The sequence below is a fragment of the Sparus aurata genome, chromosome 22, assembly GCF_900880675.1.
Source record: "Sparus aurata chromosome 22, fSpaAur1.1, whole genome shotgun sequence".
Classification (NCBI taxonomy): Eukaryota; Metazoa; Chordata; class Actinopteri; order Spariformes; family Sparidae; genus Sparus; species Sparus aurata.
This window is the reverse complement of record NC_044208.1, coordinates 10971245-10992675: the sequence shown is the minus strand read 5'-3', so window position 1 is coordinate 10992675 and position 21431 is coordinate 10971245. Positions and strand designations below refer to the sequence as shown.

General features: G+C 38.6%; 1 protein-coding gene across 2 annotated transcripts in view; it reads left to right on the top strand.

The window, feature by feature from the left end:
• The window catches only part of tbc1d32 (TBC1 domain family, member 32), a 92279-nt gene that overhangs the window by 18503 nt on the left and 52345 nt on the right, over positions 1–21431 (top strand). For both annotated transcript variants that reach the window (XM_030406266.1, XM_030406267.1), the window contains exons 18-23: positions 909–988; positions 1169–1307; positions 3701–3788; positions 4284–4402; positions 6629–6748; positions 7002–7090. In XM_030406266.1, coding sequence (XP_030262126.1) covers positions 909–988; positions 1169–1307; positions 3701–3788; positions 4284–4402; positions 6629–6748; positions 7002–7090 — 635 coding nt within the window. The remainder of the gene's footprint in view (positions 1–908; positions 989–1168; positions 1308–3700; positions 3789–4283; positions 4403–6628; positions 6749–7001; positions 7091–21431) is intronic.

Genomic DNA, 21431 nt, shown 5'->3' with positions numbered 1-21431 from the left:
TGCAACCAAAACCAAAACCAAGTAAACTATGATAGAGATCCAGATAAAAACAGAGAAAAGGCAAGTAGTGAAACTGCTTTCACAGTCCATGTGAAAATTAACTTCTATGAGACATCTTGCCATCAGTCTTCAACATTTCCCTGATTACTTCCTCATGACTTTACGAAATGTTTGTTAAATATTAATAATCATTCTGCATGTACTCCACTGTGATACACGGGACGGCACCATATCTATTTTCACGGTCATGATGCCATATGACCTCACTCCTTCTTCTGTAAACACACCAACATGGCCCCTTAAGTTTGTGGGGGGCATGAGTTCACAAGGGTACCAAAAACAGTTGCCAGTTAAATTCCATATTGTATAAAGGGAGATGTAGATGATATATAAATACTGGGAAATAAAAAAAAAAAAAACTACGCAGAAATACAGACAGCCTTTATTCAAAAACTGCCTTTAAACAATCAATCAGGACTTCTGTATTGTTGTTATGTCACAACTACGCAGTCATCAACCTCAGCTACTCCCCCTCCTAATCAATTAGTTTGTTAAAAATGCACAAGTCTAACATACAGTATAAATGTCTGTCACAAACGTTGGGTTCTGTAGGACTACATTTTAAAAATTAATTTGTATTCTATTAACATTTTTTCTAGGTAAAATTGAATGATCAGTTATAGATTTAAAAAATTACAATATCTAGACAAAACATAAAAGGCTCATTGTAGACAAATGTCAGGATCAGGGTTAATTGAATGTTAAATAAAGAAAACACAGGGAGCTGCTTTTAGGTCTCCCACACAGGAGCATGACGTGATTAATTCTGGTCAAAGTCTTCAGATGTGTCCAAACACTCATACATTGAGTAATAATAATGATAAAACGTATTAATTCTTTATCTCTAGACCAGCTCTCAGTCAGAAAGATTTCCGACCCCGGTTCCTGGAGCCGCTGCTGGAAAATCCACCCAGGAGCTGCAGAACATGTGAGGATACATGCACACACATACAAACACTTAAGTACTGTATTCACCACTGTTTGCCCAGTTTAACTTCTGATGTTGTGTATGTTTAAATCTCATGATTTTAAATGCATTGTGTGTGAATACATGGTGCTGCAGCTTACTCTGATTCTCCCTCTGATTTTCCCTCTCATTTTGTGACAGGCTCATCTGGGAAGAGACATTGTTGGATAGCCTGCTGAACTTTGCTGCAACTCCTAAAGGCCTTCTGCTGCTCCAACAGACAGGAGCCATCAATGAGTGTGTCTCCTACATGTTCTCTCGCTTTACTAGAAAACTACAGGTAACAACAAGCACAGATCTTTATAATCAAACACAAGTGTAACAGTGGATGTTTTTAATTTGGTCCTTTTCCATCTTAATAGTGTTCAAAATGTTGTCTTATACTTCAGAAGTTCTGTATATTTACGGACAGTTTTCCTGGTGTGCTGACATTTCCAATGTTCATGTATAGTCCTTTCTTTTACAGCAACACCCTGCTCCACACATACACACTTACACACAGTCACACCTGGAAACTGCCTGATTTAACTGCACTTGTTAATACAAGGCCCTAGTGACTCAGTTTGGTGGCCAAATGACTTGCTCAAGGGAACCTCAACTGTCTCAGTGAGGGAACAGCAGCACTAACCCCCTTCACCTACAGCACACCAATTGCTGTCTTTGTGTAAGCTGATGTAAACCCCTACTACTAAGTAGGAGTCATTTAGTTGTAAAAATTCTGGTAGCAGATTTGAAGTTAAAATGTAAGCCAATCAGATGAGTCAATCTTCATAGCAATCAATTTTACAAAACACTGGACTTTAGAGCAGAAATGCTGATAAGAGCTAATGGAACATGGAACTGTTTCATCACCTTTAAGGAAGCCCTGGGAGCATTAACTGTGGCTCGATTTTTAATCCCTCTTGATAGCATCGATGCTGAAATAATATTATGCTGTTCAGGGATTCTTTGCCACGTTGGCTTAAATTGTAGTCAGCCAACATTGATATAAGGAAAAAAATGTCATTACACGCAGACTGTTGCGGGAAATTATATTGAATTAATTTGAAAATCATGAAGTTTTCATCTTTGGAAATAGATCATACAGCATAATTGGCTAACATTCAGAGAGGAGTCATTTCATATTTTTTGAAATTACCGTGTAATATTTGTATCTACTTCAAGGAGGTTGTGTTTTCACCTGTTTCTGTTAGTTGGTTTGTTTGTCGGCAGGATTTAACAAAAGCTACTGAACAGATTGATGAACACAAAACTTGGATGGAGGATGGGTCTCAGCCCAGAATAGACCCCATTAACCTTTAGAGCAGATCCAGATAAAGAGACGGGTCGAGGAATTGCTTCATTCATCATATCATTTTCCTACGTATTTTGAGTATTTTACAACATGTTCTTCATACTTCTTAAGGAATAAGGCATGTGTCTTGATGAAAAAATCAGGATACTGGATTAGGCTTGAATGTTGGGCCTTGGTAGAGGTACAGTATGTGCTCTACTGAGTGCCATTCTAATTGTTATCTGATTAGTAAAACATTATGCAACAACTATTTATGTGTATACATGTTGCAAATGAAGATTTTATATTGTATGCTCAGCACAAGTCTGAACCCAGTCAAGTAAAAAGTAAGCAATTGACGAGGCTTTGAAAACACATACAAAGAATTCCATTCGAGAAAATCCATCAAAATGAACTTGGAAAGGTTCTGATTTCTGGGTGAGCTTGCATGATGATCACAAAGTCCTGTGAATTGTGTAGTTAAACCAATGATGCTAAGACAAACAAGAAAAAGATGATCATTAGACCCTCAAAAATCCTGTTCATTTAAAGATGTGGGATTGGTGTTACTCCTACACAAACTGAATGTTTGCTGTGTACAATACTATATGCATGGATGCAGTATTTCTAAGCTTTTGTATTCTATAATGTCTGATCCTGCAGAACATGATTTATCTTGAAGACCTTTATCCATTGTGTTGGCTTGTGTCATCCGAATCCCTAATTCATTCTCGATTCTGTGATAATTTGTTGCCCCTGCTCCACTTCAAGGCCACAGTCATATTTCCTGGAGACTGTTCAGTATTCACCAGTAGCCTGGAGCCTGTTACATGCTGCTACCCCCACACTGGGTTTAATTTATTAATCCCTGGACTGTGCATATGCCTTATATACATAGCATTGTCCATGATTTATATTGTAGACACACTCAGTCATACTGCAAACCTTAGCTAATCCCCTGTGGGCTTAATTTACTTCCATTGTTTACACATTCATGTAATTGCTTCACTCATTTGGCATTTCACTTAATTATGGAATGTAATTATATTTAGTCTATTTTTAGTTGTGACATTGTGTTGTAATTAATGAAGGGCCTGCACACTCAAAAATCAATTTGCAATTTGATTTCTCCTCAGTATGCTCAACTACATGATTATGTGGTGCCCCTTCAGGATTCTGGCAGTGTCATAGCAGGAATGCATACTAAATGCTCAATTTACAATTCTCCTTTTCTTTCAAAATAAAGCTCAGTTTGCTTTGATTCAAGTCCTTCTTTTTCTATATTACTCTTTTAAATATTAACACTGTTCTGACCTTGCCTTCATCCGAATTATATAAGCAAAAACTAAAAAGATGGTACTAAAGCACTGATATACTTTTGTGTTTTCTGTGTTCTGAAGGTGAGTCGCTGTGAGAAGTTTGGATACGGGGTGATGGTGACGCAGGTGGCAGCGACTGCTCCAGGGGTGGTGGCTTTGCACAGTTCAGGTACTAAAGCAACTTCTCGCACAAACAAGCACTTACCAGCTGTGATGCTCAAGGCTTGTACTCCAAGTTGGTTCTACAAAGACAAAATAAAGCAGGGGACAAGCAGCCCAGAAGCAACACATTTGTCACATTGTGTGTGACTGGATAAATGGAGGAAGAAAGAGTAAGATGAGGTGTCAAGTTTTTTTAAAGATTAGGAGAGTATGAGATATGAGTGTGTGTCAAGTGAACAGAATTGAATATCAGTTTTAAATGTCTTAAACACATCTTTTATGAGTTTCATGGTACAACACTGCCTCTGAACAAGTTCCGATTCTGTGTAAAATGTAACAACAAACGAAAGAAATAAATGTAAAAGTTCACTCATGACCAAAATAGTCATATATTCTGTCATTGTATTACTTATGGATGGAATTATAGTGAAAATGAATGTAGTTTTGATCTTAATTCAGAATTTCTCCAAACTAAAACCACTGGATTGATGTTGTGTTGCAGGTTTCGTCCAGGCCCTGGTGGTAGAGCTGTGGTATGTTCTCGAGTGTGGCAGTGAAGATGTCAGGGTGGTCCGGCCCAGGCCAACACCAATGGACCCCATTGACAGAAGCTGCCTCAAGGTACTGTGTGTGACATGGCTGTGACATGTAATGTTATATTTCCAGTCTTTTATGTAGACTCTCACTGTTTTAAACCCTAAGACCGACTCCTCTTTGCATGAGGCTTCATTTTTAGATTTTTTTGGGATAGGATTTGCAGGCCTAGTCCAGGACAGGCCCAGACTTTGAAGCTCTAGTGTGTTTCTGTATACTGTGTCTGATGCTGGCCTCTGACAGCAGCCAAGCCATCTCTCTCAGTGAAGCTAGCCAAGTGAAGACAGACAGCCAGTGAAGTGTGAACTGTGCCCTGCCACTGGTGACTTTAAAGCCTGCCTTATCAGTGGGTCAGCTGCCAGGTTACGAACATACAGGCAGACCTTCAAGTCCATCCCATCCAGCACAGAGGCAACAGAGTCCCAGAACTGACTTTGTAGTGGAAAGCGATAAAATTTGCAATTTGAAAAATGTGTAACGTTTGGTGCCTCAACCTGTGTGGCACAGGCATTTCTGGCAAATTAGCTCTGATTTGTAAAGTGGGGAGAATCTGATGTGTTTTCAGCTGTGATGATCTCAGATTCGTTCAAACGGAAGGAGACAGACAACAACACATGTCAAAGTCTGTAATGCACCTTTGAAAGATCAGACAGGCAGGAGCAGATAAAACAATAGAGATAACTGTTAACCTGAAAAAAACCCCACAGATGTTTATATCCTTTCTCACAACCATTGCGATTGTTAAAGGGTTTCCTCCTTCCATGTATGTTTCATTGCGCTTCACTGTGTTATTGTTTTTCTTCTAATTTATGTATTTCCATTTTCTTCTTGATGACAGCAGAAAGACGTCTATCCTTCAGGCTGCTGTTGTGTTCACATGTTCAGATGTAATTTCATGGTGTTCACACATTGCTAACACACCATCAGCAGCTTTCTATTTCTGTAACATCCTTTTTTTTCAGGTTTGCTTTGTTTAAACATTAATTAAAAATTTCGTCAGGGTCAAAAGCACCCCGCTGAATTTCTAAATATTAGGGCTTCAACTAACAAGCAGTTTCATCAATAATTAAAAAACTATTGTCTTCAAAATAAAAAGATTAGCTCATAATCTGTCAAAAAATTTAAATAAATGCTCCAAAGTGACATCTTCAAATAGCTTCTTTTGTCCAACAACAGTCCAAAAGTTATTAATTACACAGAAAAGCAGCATATGCTCACATTTAAGAAGATGGAACCAGCAAATATTTGATATCTTTGCTGGAAAAATGACTGAAACAATTATTCGATTTATTCAAATTAGTTTGCGAAATTTTGTTCTTTCAATTGACCAATTTTTTTGTCATATCATTGTGGCTTGATATCAATATCAACTGACTAGTGAGCCATCTCATTTTTTATTTTATCAACCTATCTGATCCCTGAATGTTAAAGAAAAGTGAGAAAAAATCCTGGCTCCGTCCCTTTATTCAGAGGCCCATCCTCCATCCAAATTTTGTGGAAATCCATGGAATAGATGGCACAAATTACAATATAAGTAGCATTAAATTAGAGTAAATCTTGATGACAGTTGCCTGAATCATCATCAGTGACTCCACACTAGATCAGTTTTCACATATGGTTCAAACTTTAAAGGTTGCATGCATTCCAGACAATCGCTGCAACTAGATATCGTGTCAGGGCAGCAGCATCTCAGACAAAAACAAATACATGTGTCATCCAGTCAAAAAAGTTGAAAAACATGAAAAGGCTTCAGAACACACTGCTCTCAAAACTTGGATTAAACTGTGAAATTAGGTAGTGGTGATTAAATATGGATCATGATTCTGTTACTGCATAGCCTTTTTCTTCATAGAAACAGTTGTTGCTGCTATGTTTATGTTCAAAATCTCATGTAGCTTTTAATTTCAGAGAATTCCTGTTATGATCAATTGTGAGTTTGGAGTGTAGATTATTTTCACTTTTTAATTGTTTCTCAACTCTGCCAAGAATGTTATGTTTTCACCTGTGTCTGTTTGTTTGTTGGTTGGTTGGTTGGTTGGTTTGTCATTATCATTACACAGGAACTACTGAATGGATTTTGACAAATAATTAATGGATCTCAATTACAACTGTATCTATGAGTGAGTACAAAAGGGGAATGTTGGGCCTTGGCAGAGGTATGCACTCTATTGATTGCCATTCTATTTCTTGCTTGTTTTTTTTTACTACCTTCTCTATCTCTTAAATCATCTGTCTCACTTTCTGTCTCACCAGTCCTTTCTGTCCTTGGTCAACCTGCTCTCCTCTTCCCAATCGGTGTGGGAGCTCCTGGGTCGGCAGCCTTTAGCCAACAAGAGTGAATACACCCTGAGAGAGATGCCAACCTCCATCCCTGTGAGTGTTTTCCACACAGTGTCGTCCCGACTTCATGCAATGCCTCTTTCATCCATTTGAGGGCATGTTTGCTCTTTTTATTTAGCATTTAACCACCACCCACACATTTGTTTTACCTCGCAAACCTTTCTCTTTAACACCCAATACACTGAGGCTGATGTACATTTCTCACCATCCATATAAATACCCATGCTGCTTTAATTTTTGCTTCACTGCTGCATTTGTTGTCATAGCCTACCATTTTACTCCTCAGGATTTGATTGACAGGCTGATTGCTGTGAACTCAGACGCGAAGATTAATTCCCTGTTCCACTACGAGCAGTCTCACACATTCGGCCTGAGGTGAGATTGATATTTTTTCCATACTACTTAACATTGGCGAGGACACACACGTTATCGTATTAGCACCTGGTGACTGCACACGCATATTCGTACACACTCACACCCACACTCACACATCAGCCTCTGGCACTAGCAGACTGACATGGCGCTTTATACTTTGATTACCCAGCACTGAAAAGCTGATGAAAGGATTTCTCTGGATAAGAGAGAAATAAGCTGGGCTGTGTGTGTGTGTGTGTGTGTGTGTGTGTGTGTGTGTGTGTGTGTGTGTGTGTGTGTGTCTGTATGTGTGTGTATTTCTATATTTATGAAGAACAGACATCATAAGTGTGAAGGGGGTGAAGAAATCCTTCTTAAATGAAAAGCTATCTATAGTTTTGAGTTAAGGTTCAATTTCAGGGGTAGGGTTGCAGTACAAGTTAATACTCCACTGATAACACAGTAAAAATGACTATGATTTAAAAAAAACAACAAAAAAACAATTTGAAGAAAGTTGCATATTGTAGCTTGGGTTAGTTTGATTGTTTGAGATCCCCTTGATGTGTGTATCAAGGTATACATAAAATTTCTCTAATGACATGTCTGACATGTTTTTTTTTGCAGAAAAAACAGCATAATTGCCACATTAAAATCCTTAAATAGCACCTACTCCTTCTCCCTCATTAAACATTCCAGAATCTATGAATATGCAAAGTTTTACACAAGATGTCTCCCAATTAGTTCTAATTTCTACGAGACGGGGTTGAAGGTTGAAAGGGCGTCTTATGGCGTCTGATCATCAAGCAGATAAAGTCTGATCTAAAGCATCAGCAATAAACACTTAAGTGTCAATAAAAAAAATTTAATTAAATTAAATTAAATTCAGTTAGGAGACATGTTTTTCAGAGAATTAAAGACATCCGTCACACATGTATAAAGACATCCATAAGAATTCTCCAATGTTGGTCTGGCTTGGTTTAAAAAAAAGAAAACCTAATCAACATAGAAGATCCTTAAAATAGCACCTATTTCTTCTCCCTCGTTAAAAATGTCAGAAAATGCAAATAACGAATCTTGGACCAGGATTTGCTTCCAAACGGTTTGTGATGTCACAAATCATGCTCGTATGCATGCCTCATATTTATGGCAATATATTTTCAATGAGCACAGAGAAAATATGCACTTTGAGTGAGGCTGTGCAAACTCGGGAACAAAGGGATCATATTGCGATTATTTTGACAGACATTACAACATTCATGATGAGTGAGAATGATCATTTTTCCATCACAATTTTTATTTTATGTAAAATCTGTTCAAGGCTGTACCAAATAAATATGTTTTCTTACATCTGGAGACAAAAGGTTTGTAGGCCAGGATATCTCTAATGTCATGATGATCTGATCTTTTGTAGTGATGATTTGCACGGTGGCCCCTCAAGAAGATAGCTTAGCTGCTGCTATAGCATCAGTTATATCAGAACTGGAGAGTATCTTATTAAAAGAAGAGCAAGAAATAACTTGTACCTTCTCGATGGAAAGATGTTTTCGCTCTTCTCTCAATGGCTTCAGCTCGAGTTTGATTTACCAACAGGCTTCACTGGTGGTAGCACTCTGCTGCTGTTCATTTGATTGGTTAGAGTTTGCCTCTTGATCGACTGTGATAGACTGTTTGTCCAGTCGCCTGCCGAACAGGTTTTGAAAGCGCCTGCTTTCTTGCAGCTCCTTTCCAGATGGTTCTGTGTAACAAACTACCTTGTGCACTAAAATTACTTATTTATAGTTCTGTTTTGTCACACATTTAACCTTCATCAAAAAAATTGCAGCTGTTATTTTCCCCTTGGCCAAACTAAGATTTTGATAATATTTCAATTATTTGTGCGGCCATACCAACCTTCTGACATACATCATCCTACACAGCGACGCTCAAACATTTAACTATAGGAGCAAGAAGAAAAACATTTTCTTTTAAAGGAGGGGGATTTGATGTAGAGCACTCTGTGTAAGAGAATGTCATTCCATACACAGGTACATGTGTCTTGGTTTGGTGTGCAATGCTCCAGTAGCTGCTGTGCATTCCTTTGCCTCAATCACAATAGCTTTGACTTGTTTGGAGCCCAGCTGACTCACTCACTCTGCCTGTGCCTGTCAGTGAGCCCACTTCTATTAACATCCAGAGGCCAAGTGAAAGGAACAAGATTCTCTGTTCTTTTTACCACCCAGACTGATGGATTTAAACTACACCGCGCCCTCGCAAAATGTGCTAAATGTAGTGTTTTACTATCAGTTAGCCAGTCATACCATGCTAATTTTGAGGTATTAGAGGTTGCTGGTTAAGACGGGTAAATGTGCTGTTACATTTTGATGTTTGAAGGCTCCACACAGCTGGATCAGTTCACTTCCATCCTTTATTGGAATCGGAAATGGCAAAAAATCTCAAATACAGTGAAAAGGGGTCTTCTAGGTTTTTGCCATGACGTCAATCCAGTTCAAATTCTCCAACCATCAAGCTTTGCACATTGTTGTATTATTACGTTATTATACACTGTTCACTTTACCAATGTGAATTCTAAACATTGCCCCCCAAAAAGGCTTAAGCCCTGTCCCTTTTAATGCAGCATCCCCCACAATACAACAGTATCTATCTACGTTTGATTTTCTGATTATACACAGCCTGAAGGGTTATGGTACCATTGTACAGGGATAGCGCTCTATTGATCCCAGGAGGGGAAATTACATCAGTATTGCAGCAAGGACATTGCAGTGATTAATAAACAATGTGTCTAAAGAAATAAAGAATTAAAAAGCACACAGAACAGAGGAGAGCAAAAATGGGTCAAGATAGGAATGGCACTGAAGGTTGTAATATGAAAGCTGTATACTGTAATATTTATTATTAAGTATACAGTATAGTATCCGCAATATTATATATAATTATACAAAATATATATATCACGATATAATCACAGCAGATATAAAAAACGCATTGTATGAATACATAATTGAAATATATGTGTTTTTTTGTTCAAATATAAAAAAACTCAAAAAAAAAATGTGAGTATCAAAAAACCCCCCCAAAAAACACATTTTATGGCTTTATTGATAGGACATTTCAGAGATGACAGGAAACAGGATATGAGAGAGGGGGGTTGACACGCAGCCAAGTACCCCAGGCTGGGACTCGAACCCAGGGGCGCTGCAGCGAGGACAAAGCCTCTGTACATGGGATGCCTGCTCTACCAACTGAGCTAATGGGTTCCCCACAATACACATTTAATTCTAAATGTATAAATCTACAAGTTGTACAGTTAGAGTTTGAATAGTTTGGCCTGTCAAGACTGACAAGTGAGAAGATGAGTCTCCGTGTTTAATGTGATAGGGTTTAATGTCACTGAGAACTTTTGTAGTCTCATTTAGCTACCTGTTAGCGATCCCCTTTTTTAAGACATGCACAACACTTTTTTATTCAAATGCAGGGTATTTGCCAATGTAGTGAAAAACATGAACAAAGACGCATTAACAAAAACTCACAAACTTGCTAACTTATTCAATAGCTTAAGGATTCATTCCTGTGGCACTCTATATTCTCTCTCCTGTAAACTCTGTTGTCCTGACAGAAATATCTGGCTCTTTAGCTGCTTAAAACTCCACAATGTACATCATCAACTCTCGCTGTCTGCTGATGGTGGTCCAAAAACTACATAATGAGAGCAGTGAGAGAGAACCATCAACAATGGGCAGAAACACACTATAAAGAGCAGATTCAGGTGAAGGTCCTCTGTAGATTCATCACTATGAGCAGCCCCTTTTTCACACTGTCATTTCATACATTATACAACCACTCGGGAACTGAAGGCAGCTGGCAGGAGAGACCTGCTGTTGCAGTGTTTGAAAAACCAATCTTCCTCCACTGCTTCAGGATGCTGTGGGCAGGAGGTCTAGAGGACGCTTCACCACAGACCAGTGAAACATGCAGCACACACTGCAGAAGCTAAACCATCATAGGAAGTATCAACATCAGCGATTCGTGCATTGAAACTTGTCCTTACACAGGCATCTATTGGATTATGATTAGCTCACATTATATATATGTATTGGATTTTAACATACCAGCAGTGTGATTTCCCTTGATGTAAAGCTGTATTTAATTATTTTACGGGTTAACTGTTGTAGTATGGGTTGGTCCAATTTGCATTTAGTGGAGAAGAGTGCCCCCTGCAGTGTAAAGGTCTGCAAAATCTGCACTAAAGTCAGGTAGTTTAATGGTTACAAACTAAACTCACAAAACTGCCCAACCACAAGAATATCGTTTTTTTTTTTTACAGAAAACACAAAACAGTTTTCATCAATATACAAAACTTGTTTTGTATTTTTCACCCAGCTGAACACAATCCCCAATTTTTTCCCTCATTGCCCAGTTAAGCTACAGACATTTCATCACAGTATTTAATTATAAAGTGCCAGCTTGATTTATTTTTCTGTGACTGTCTACAAAGAAGGGAATAGATTCTCTCTTGAAATTCAAGGCAAACTGTGTTCTTAGTTAGAAAAGTAAGAAAGGCTTTCTTCTCTTAGCCAAAAGTTTGAAAACAAAACCATTGACCCGACACTGATCTACCTCAGGGTCAAACAATGGCATGTGCAAGGCCTTAGTCTTGTTTTTTAATAATGTAGCTGCAAAAACAAAAGATTATTTCACCTAAAAATGCCTTAATATCAGGGTTACATGATGGGAAAAGATCATTGAACCCACACTGGATCCCCTCTGGGTCAAAGAATCACACATGATATGCATTAGTTGTGTTTTTAATAATGTAGCTGCACTGCTAATGGATATATTGAACTTAAAGAAGCCCCAATGTCATGAGTATTTGATTGAAAAACAAGGCAATTGTCCCCAATACTTTCTACCTGTGGGTCAAACAATCAAACATGATATGCATTGGTCTTGGTTTTAATAACCTGGCTGTGATGATAAAGGACACTTTCAGAGTTTTGTTCCCCTCCTTGTGGATAGTATTAACCTACCAATGCATAAGGAGCATGTGCTTGTGTTTCATCATTATCCAGATCCAAGTCGCTCTTCCTTCCATTTGTTTATATGATTCTGCATCTTTTGAATTAAACAGAATCACAGATAGCATCTAAAAGTAATAAGGATTGACTCTGAAACCTGCAGATACGCTTAGATGCCAGGTACAATAGAGTTTTGTGTTTTCTACTGAGACATACAGTTGGTTTAAAAAAAGGAACTCTAATTAGGCTGACAACCTGGCAACCAAACGCCTGTCTGATAAGGAGACTCTTTGTTCTTTTATGTATATATCACTGATGAATAGAGGACACAAAAATCACCGGAAGGGACAAAAAAAATAAAGATTTATTGATTTTGCTCTGAGGTCAGTATTAATAACAAAAAATGCTATTCTTGACCGATGTATTCATAAGGGTTTAAGACTTGTGTTTGATCATGAATCTCATTGTTCACAAATCCTTTTGCTTTAGTTGGTGTACATCTTGTAAACCTGGAGAGACAGAAACTTGATTTCATCTAAGGTCAAACACAATCACAAAGGCTGCTAGCTTGTGTGATTGCAGGACCACAATAGAAGGACTCGGCCTCAATAATCTGCACAGGTGTCGATCTATCACGTTGGCCACATAATGAATAAGAGATGACAGCTGCAGGTTGTTATTCTTTCTGATGGGGTTTTTCCTACATTCCTAAAACTAAACAAACAGAAGTTAATGTATTGTTTCCACGTGTACAGTAATCTGATTTGTGCAAAGAGCAGAAACTGAGTGAAGCTCATGTGTAGAAAGATGCTTTAATTGTGAAATAAATATAAATTTATGTATTTCAAATGATGTAGGCTTCTCTGTACCTGTACATCTGTTCCCTACCACTCAGTTTGGTACTTCAGGTGCTTTTATTCTGTGAAGGTTGAATGGTGGAACATTTCATAAATATAAAGCAGTAAATGCTCAATAATCTCCTAAAGCAGCTGGGCAATGTCATTTTTGCTGTAAATGGTGCATTTTAGTGTCCTATTTTCAGCTGCAGATTTAAGAACACACATTTAATGCACAGTGAGCATTTATGGCAACATGACAGTACCTGGAATTTACTCAAAATAACTACACTGCCCATGTTCACTGTAGAAAATGTGTGTCACCCAGTGTTAACAGTGAAGCCAGAGTAAGAATCTACCAATGAAAGTTGAGGGGTCAAGGGAAACCGAATGCAGTGTATGGTCTTGCAATCCTTTTAGTATCCCCCTTTCTTAACATAATATCTGAGTTTGTGGAGGTCCATTCCACCAGTTTATAGGGTAGTAAGTAAGTAGTATACAACATTTTATATGGGTAATGAAATGCCAAGCCTCAGGCACAGCTGGCTAGCTAGCTATTTAACCAACATTTGAAATGGAAGGCTGTGATTTTAGTTGTAACTCGAGGCAAAAGTTAGAAACCAATGTCCATTCGTAGAAACTTTGAAGTTACGATTTAAGTAAAGTTAATTTAAGTGTATTGAACTAGCTAGATCGCAAGCTACTTATATCAACCTACAGTGTCTCCACTGTTTTGAGTTCCACATGCAAGCATACTTACCATATTAAACTTGATGCTTGCATGTGGAACTCAAAACAGTGGAGACACTGTAGGTTGATATAAGTAGCTTGCGATCTAGCTTTATCAAAATATAATTGAAATAGCAATATGGCAAAAACCAATATCCAAATCACAGGAAACCCTGACAAAAAAGCATTATAATCAAGTATTGCTTCTGTACTGCTGTAGGTCATTGATGTGTATTTTAATTCGTTTTTTGGACAACTATTGAGTTCTTTGGCAGAGAGGAAAATGACCCATCAAGCCTAAGATACACAGATATCCTATAGTAGGATAAGTTAATTTTCTTTTTTTTCTTTTTTCTTTTTAATTGGGACAAAAAATAAAGTTTGTAAAGTAACTCAGCCACCAGATTCATCTAAACTACTTCAGTCAGGCAGAATGTCTAAGCTTTTGATTCTTCATAGGACAACTTTTAGTGCAGGTTTAATCGCTTCACCACTGTCAAGCAAAAATGCACTAAGCTTTCCTGAAGTGCAGCCCTCTTGAAAAAAGAAACCACAATTTCCATCACTCTTGATCCTCACGAGCTAATGAGAGCTAAAATCCCTCTGTCCTTTTCCTTCATACTAAAAGCCTCTTTGTTGTGATGCCAACCAGCTCTCTTTCCCCATGTGTTTTCCCTGTCTGAATTGTTTAGATGCCTTTTTTTCCCCTCTCTTTGCTATTGATGACTCTGAACACATCAAGTGTGTGTGCTGCGGCAGAACTTCACACATGATTTGATGAGATCATTTTTTATGTCAGCAGCAAAAACTTCTCCAAGCACTTGACATATTATTATAAAAATGGACATACTAATTTAAAGATATCTCAGCAATGAGATGAGGAAGGACACACATAACAAATCTTGTTAAACTGGCCATCTATGCAATAAGGTGGAAGCTGTAGATGTAGAGAAGATGAAGATGTTTTTGTCTTCATTTTAATTCATTGTCCTCATTGCCCTAGACTTACAGTGCCTTGCAAAAGTATTCACCCCGTTGAACCTTTCCACATTTTTTCACTTTTGAACCACAAATGTGCATTTATTTTATTGGGATTTTATGTGATGAACCAACACAAAGTGTTGCATATTGTGAAGTGGAAGGAAAATGATACATGGTTTTACAAATAAAAAACAGAAAAGTGTGATGTGCGAAAGTATTCACCCCCCTTTACTCCGATACCCTTAAATAAAATCCAGTGCAACCAGTTGCCTTCAGAAGTCACCTAATTAGTAAATGGAGTCCACCTGTGTGTAAACTCATCTTAGTGTAAATACAGCTGTTCTGTGAAAGACTCAGAGGTTTGCTAGAGAACATTAGTTAACAAACAGCATCATGAAGCCCAAGGAACACACAAGACAGGTCAGGGATAAAGTTGTAGAGAAGTTTAAAGCGTGGTCAGGATATGAAAAAATATCCCAAGCCTTGAACATCTCACAGAGCACTGTTCAATCCATCACCTGAAAATGGAAAGAGTATGGCACAACTGCAAACCTACCAAGACATGGCCTACCACCTAAACTGACAGGCCGGGCAAGGAGAGCATTGATCAGAGAAGCAGCCAAGAGGCCCATGATAACTCTGGCGGAGTTCCGGATCCACAGCTCAGGTGGGAGAATCTGTGCACAGGACAACTATTAGTCATGCACTCCACAAATCTGGCCTTTATGGAAGAGTGGCAAGAAGAGAGCCATTGTTGAAACAAAGCCATGTAGTTTGCCACAAGCCATGTGGGGGGCACAACAAACATGTTGAGGAAGGTGAAAATTGATGTTTTTTGGCCCTAAATGCAAAACGCTATGTGTGGCAAAAAACTAACACTGCACATCACCCGAACACACCGTCCCCACCGTGAAACATAGTGGTGGCAGCATCATACTGTGGGGAGGCTTTTCTTCATCAGGGACAGGGAAGCCGGTCTGAGTTGATGGGAAGATGGATGGAGCCGAATACAGGACAATCTTGGAAGAAAACCTGTTAGAGTCTGCAAAAGGCTTGAGACTGGGTTGGAGTTTCACCTTCCAGCAGGTCAACGAGCCTTAACATACAGCCAGAGCTACAATGGAATGGTTTAGATCAAAGCATATTCATGTTAGAATGGCCCAGTCAAAGTCCAGACCTAAATCAACTTGAGAATCTCCAGCAAGACTTGAAAATTGCTGTTCCCAGACACTCTTCATCCAATCAGACTATGCTTAAGCTATTTTGCAGGGAAGAATGGGCGAATATTTCAGTCTCTATATGTGCATCGCTGGTAGAGACTTACCCCAAAAGACTTGCAGCTGTCATTGCAGCGAAAGGTGGTTCTACAAAGTATTGACTCAGGGGGGTGAATACTTTTGCACACCACACTTTTGTTTTTTATTCATAAAAAAAATTAAAAACCATGTATCAATTTCCTTCCACTTCACAATTATGCACCACTTTGTGTTGGTCTATCACATAAAATCCCAATAAAATACATTTACATTTGTGGTTAAAACGTGACAAAATTTGGAAAAGTTCAAGGGGGGTGAATGCTTTTGCAAGGCACTGTAAGTTAATTAGATTGAAATAAATAAGGAATGAATACAAGAAAATAAATAGTTCAGAGTATTATTATTTAGTATCAAACAAGTCAGATGTGAAATCACCTTAAGATTGACAACAGAGAAGAGATATTTTTGTTCTGGTTCCAGGCTCATTAATAAAACACAAGTAAGATTCCTTGCAGTATAGTAACGTTTAATAGGGCTATTGGGAGTTGATTGCAGTGTTAAGGCCCAAATGAGGCTTCTAATTGATCTTTATTGAAGTACAGCTGGAAGCGGGCTACGTGGATATGTGCAGACCATCTCTCTGCACTCATCCAGGTAGCAAACTCTTAATAAAAGATCGTCTTTTTTAAAGAGTGGTGTGGTTAAACATTTAGTCTCTTTTTTGTCAGAGGCAGAACTTGTAAACTGTTTGGGGGATGCATTCATATTTCCACAAACCTGTGGAAAACGATTCCTTGCTTTTGCAGCATTTCTTTGCTTTGCTGCACCTTTTAATGATTTTATGATTGATTTAAGCGGGCCCTCCTGACTGTCAATGATAGAAGCCTCCCAAGTGGTAAAGCTAACCATTTGCATCTCTTGTCAGGCATGACTAATCAACCTGTAGCATGCTCATCAGTCAGACTGGCAAGCAGATTACTGTAGGCGATTGGTTTATATATAAGTCCTCTGGTGCATGTGCGCACATCATCAAGAGAGTAATCATCTGTCATAAATGGGCGTTTTAATAAAATCTTCCTACCTAAGATAAAGTGAGTTGTAGTCGCTATCAGCTTGAATGACAACAACTTCAGCTCTCAGGGGAGATGGATTGTATTGTCTCAAAAGTCTTCCAACCTCTTTAATGTCCTATAAGAGATTACATTTCCCATTTCTGAAAAGGACAAGTATGAAACAACAAAGAGAAATCAAATTAAACCTACATGGCCATTTAGTTACTTTCCTGATCTTTCTTTTTTCTTACTAAAACAGCAAAATATTTAATTAGCCCTTACACATTACCCACATCAGGGTGTTTGGTATACTATAGAGCTAACAGTGCATTGCATGCGCCAAGCCATTCAGTTTGTCTTTACAATAATTTCTTGCTCACCACACACTATTGTTAGCTGATTAGTTGCAAACCCCAAACATGTACAAATATGATTCTAAACGAAAATGCAAAGATGGTTCAGTGTCTGTTCTGACTTCACTCGTGAAACAGGCCTTGGATCAGGGTTTCCATTTTAAGATCCTTGACAAATGGGGGGGAACACCGGCCCAAAATGATCTGTTTTTAACTGAGCTCTGAAATAATTCAAGGACCCCGCTGCTTGCATGCATTACCGACGCAAAGCATTGGTATTTGTCCACCTGGATTTGAGACACATCTTGTTACCTTGTTACCTACTGACCCTGACTTTAAATATTTAGTGACTTCATTGTCGGAGTTGAAGGAAGTGATGTCATCCTCATCACAAGAAAGACATTCTCTTCTGCTGGAGGCAGAGGTCTGTTGTGTTGCATCCAACTCATCAGGGTGAATACGATATTACAAAAGACCCGCCTTCTTAAAGCTTAGAAACAAATCAAAATGATGAATGTCAACCTTTTACTATGAAACTAATAATATCTGCTGGTTTTCTTCTAGTAAGTCAGTAAATTAAATATTTTGGGGTTTTGGAACGAAAGAAAATAATAAGCAGATTAATTGCAATGAAAACAATCAATAGATGCAACTTTAGAATAAAAACTCCTACAGGCAACAAAATTCCACTGCTTCTCTGGGCGGTAGCTCAGGTAGAGCGGGTCGTCTAGTAATCGGAAGGTCACAGGTTTGAATCCCGGCTACTCCTAGCTTCATGTAGAAGTGTCCTTGAGCAAGATACTGAACCCTAAATTGCTCCTGATGAGCAGTTGGCACCTTGCATGGCAGCCTCTGCATCACTGTATGATTGTGTGTGTGTGAATGGGTGAATCTGACAAGCAGCTTTGAGCGGTGGAATGGAAAAGCGCTATAGAAATACAAGTCCATTTACTGTATTGCCAGTGATTTACTATTCAGAACAGGTGAACATTTAAAAAGACCTGGGACTGGACAGACAGTCTTCCCCCCACTTGATAAAAGAAGCCTATCAAAGAGACAAGCTGGAAGCAGACCTGGTTCCCCATAGCTTAGTTTCAAACAGAGAGAGGTCAGAAGGCCTGACGGACTCTCACAGCCTCTTGCTGTGCTGCTGTCAGAATGACTGAGTAGAGTTGTCAGTCAAACTGGAGTCCAAATAACTGCCCGGCACATCAGGAATCAGAGCAGCTGCTTAAAAGAAGAGATGTGCTTCACAAGGACAAACAGACACAACACAACAAACAGCATGCAGGGCTTAGCACTACTACTTGTAAGTCAGTAAACGAACAGGCACTATTAGAAATTGAAATGAGATTTGTAAAAAAAAAAACAAAAAAAAAAACTGGATCAGTGTTGCTCTAAACAGCGAAAATAATCCTAACATTTGATTTGATTGAGCATTTGTTGTTTTTTAAGCCTTATTCTGAAAAATAGTGGTAAATTAATAGCAGTGATAGTGAAGGAAAGAAACATGTACATAAAACTAATCTAAAATTACTCTAATATGGTATTCATGTGCAGTAAGACTAATTTTTACTAATTTCAAGACGTGCATGGCCTCAAGCATCAGCAAGATGCATCTGCAGAAAATATTAAAGATGGTTGAGGCTGTGTTACTAATTAAGATACAAACAGGAGCAGATGAATCATCCAGACCGTGTTTTGTTGCTTTATTCGCATTAGGACTGCCCCCTTTTCGGCTATTAACTAGCTAATGGGTCGTTATGTTTCTGGTCAACTGAGAAATGTCTCACCCTATATGTGCTCTCTATCAGTAATAGGCAATTAGTCTTTATTCATGACTGGAAAAAGAAAATTACATTTCTGATAGTCACACAATATTCATCCGTGATGTCATTGTATTCCTGTTCAGTTATGAGTGCTCGGAAGATAATGCAGTGAAATGAAATACTGTATCTCTTAATTATTATAATTTTCACTTTATTACGCTTATTTGCTTTGATGCAGAGAGTTAAATGAAAAAAATCAGTACCTCTCTCATGTCTGTGCATTAGGTATGAAGCTTGAGCCAGAATAGGGGACTTGAAGCATAGAGGGAAAAGCTAGCCGGTTCAAAAGTTTACAAAAACATACCCACTTAGCATGTTGATGAGCTTTATTGTGTTTGTTTAGTTGGTACACAAACAGAAATATAGATGTCTGAAAAAAGTGACTCTGGAGTAGGCCTGGTGCCACATGAAAGTTTCATGTCACAATTTACAATACCCCTTCAAAATAATCGCAAATCACAATTGTATCTCGACAGTCATCAATAAAAGTTTAAAAACTCTTAAAATGTCAGTGAACCTTTAGTTCTTCAGATGGGCGGTGATCACAGAGATGGTAGTGCCGTTTGAGGTGTTTGTCTGCAGGGTAGACACCTTCCTCTGGCCTGTTCTGGTGGGCACCTCATCTCCCTGCCTTTTAGTTAGGAATCCATAGTATCTACACACATCCGATTGAACTGAAATGGAAATTCACCACAATCAACTGATCCTGAGGTGGAACTCACAGAGGGGACAGGGGTCTGGATCCAGTGATTCTGATATTTACAGTCATGACTGTCATGATTGTTCTGCCTATTAATCACAGTTGAATCCTGTGGATCCTGAGGCCAAAATATTGGATAATCAACATGCTGGTAGTAAGCCTGGTAATCAGCTTTTCCTCTATATACATTTAATATAACAGTACATTTGGTATCCCCGTCAGGAATTGATCTTAAGAATTATTGTCTCCCCCAACAGGGAAGTGAAACTTCTGCCCTTGGCAATCCCTAATGAAATCTTTTATCCTCCCATCCCCACCCTGGAGTTTTGTCACTGCAATTTCAGATTAAAAGATAAACTGTGGCTGGGAAAAAAAAACCCAAACATATTTCTAGCACCTAACTCAGTCTGAAACCAACAACTTTAACATTTTTGTTTGGATTAGGATAAGAAGTGAAAATCAGTTAGCTATAGAGATGCTGCTTTTAACATTGAGAGACAAGCCACTTGCTGTTTGCCCCTGCTTTCTATTGATTATGCTAAGATCACCTCCTGGCTCTAGCTCCATACTTAATGCACACATGAGAGGGTTATTGATCTTGACATCTGACTCTTTGCGAGAGAGAAGTACTATGGACTTTAAAACCTAGAATGATCTAAACCTGTTTAAAAGTGAGGGGAACCCTAACCCACCCTCACACAATGAATATCATGGGAATAATGGGTTAAATGACAATAATATAGTTGAGCTGCATCATTGTCACCAGAAAAATACCAATTTGCGAGATACCAGATATTTCAGAGGCCAGTTCTGCCAAATTAATTGCAGGGGTAGAGTGAAGAGGAGGTAGACAATAAACACTAACTAGATTGTTTTGATCAATGCTTCACACCGGTGACACACGCACAGAACCTTTGTAATAAGCACTTAATTGCTCTCCAAATTCAGATAAGCTCTGATGCAAATGGGAGGAGGTGCTGGTAATTTGGTCTAGGGCCATGGATGGAGACAGGGAGAATATGCACATGGGAGAAGTAGTCCCCTCAAACACGTGTTTAACTTTGTGAAAGGGTTTATTTTAACCCAAACCATGTTTTTCTAAATGTAGCTATTTTGGTTGCCTTAACATAAGCAACTGTGACAAAAAACAGAGCTTAAAAAATTAGGTTTGAAAATGCCTCCTGGGAAAAAAAAAAAAAGAAAGTTCCATACTTAACCTGTTCAGCAATGACAGGTTAAGTCTTTACCCTGGAGTAACATTAATTATGATGTTCTTGAAATGACACCAACACATACATCAGCTACACCAGTGCTAAAACTGAACTTGAAAAGTCACTGAAAAAATTGAGGAGATTGGTGGAAGCTTTTCCTCCTTTCACGTATTCAACCGTATAATACACAGACTTTAAAACACACTGACGTGTCTCAAAACTTCACAGGAGCTTCACTGCCTGCTTGAGCCTGGTGTCATTACCAGCAACTGAAAATGAGCCATGAAACTTTCCCCAAGGCTTCCTACTTAACAAAGCTCATGATTGGCTACGGTGAGCTGTTGCAGAAAAATTGTGTTGAGTGATCCAGCACTCGCAGACATACAGTACAAGCCAGGGGCCA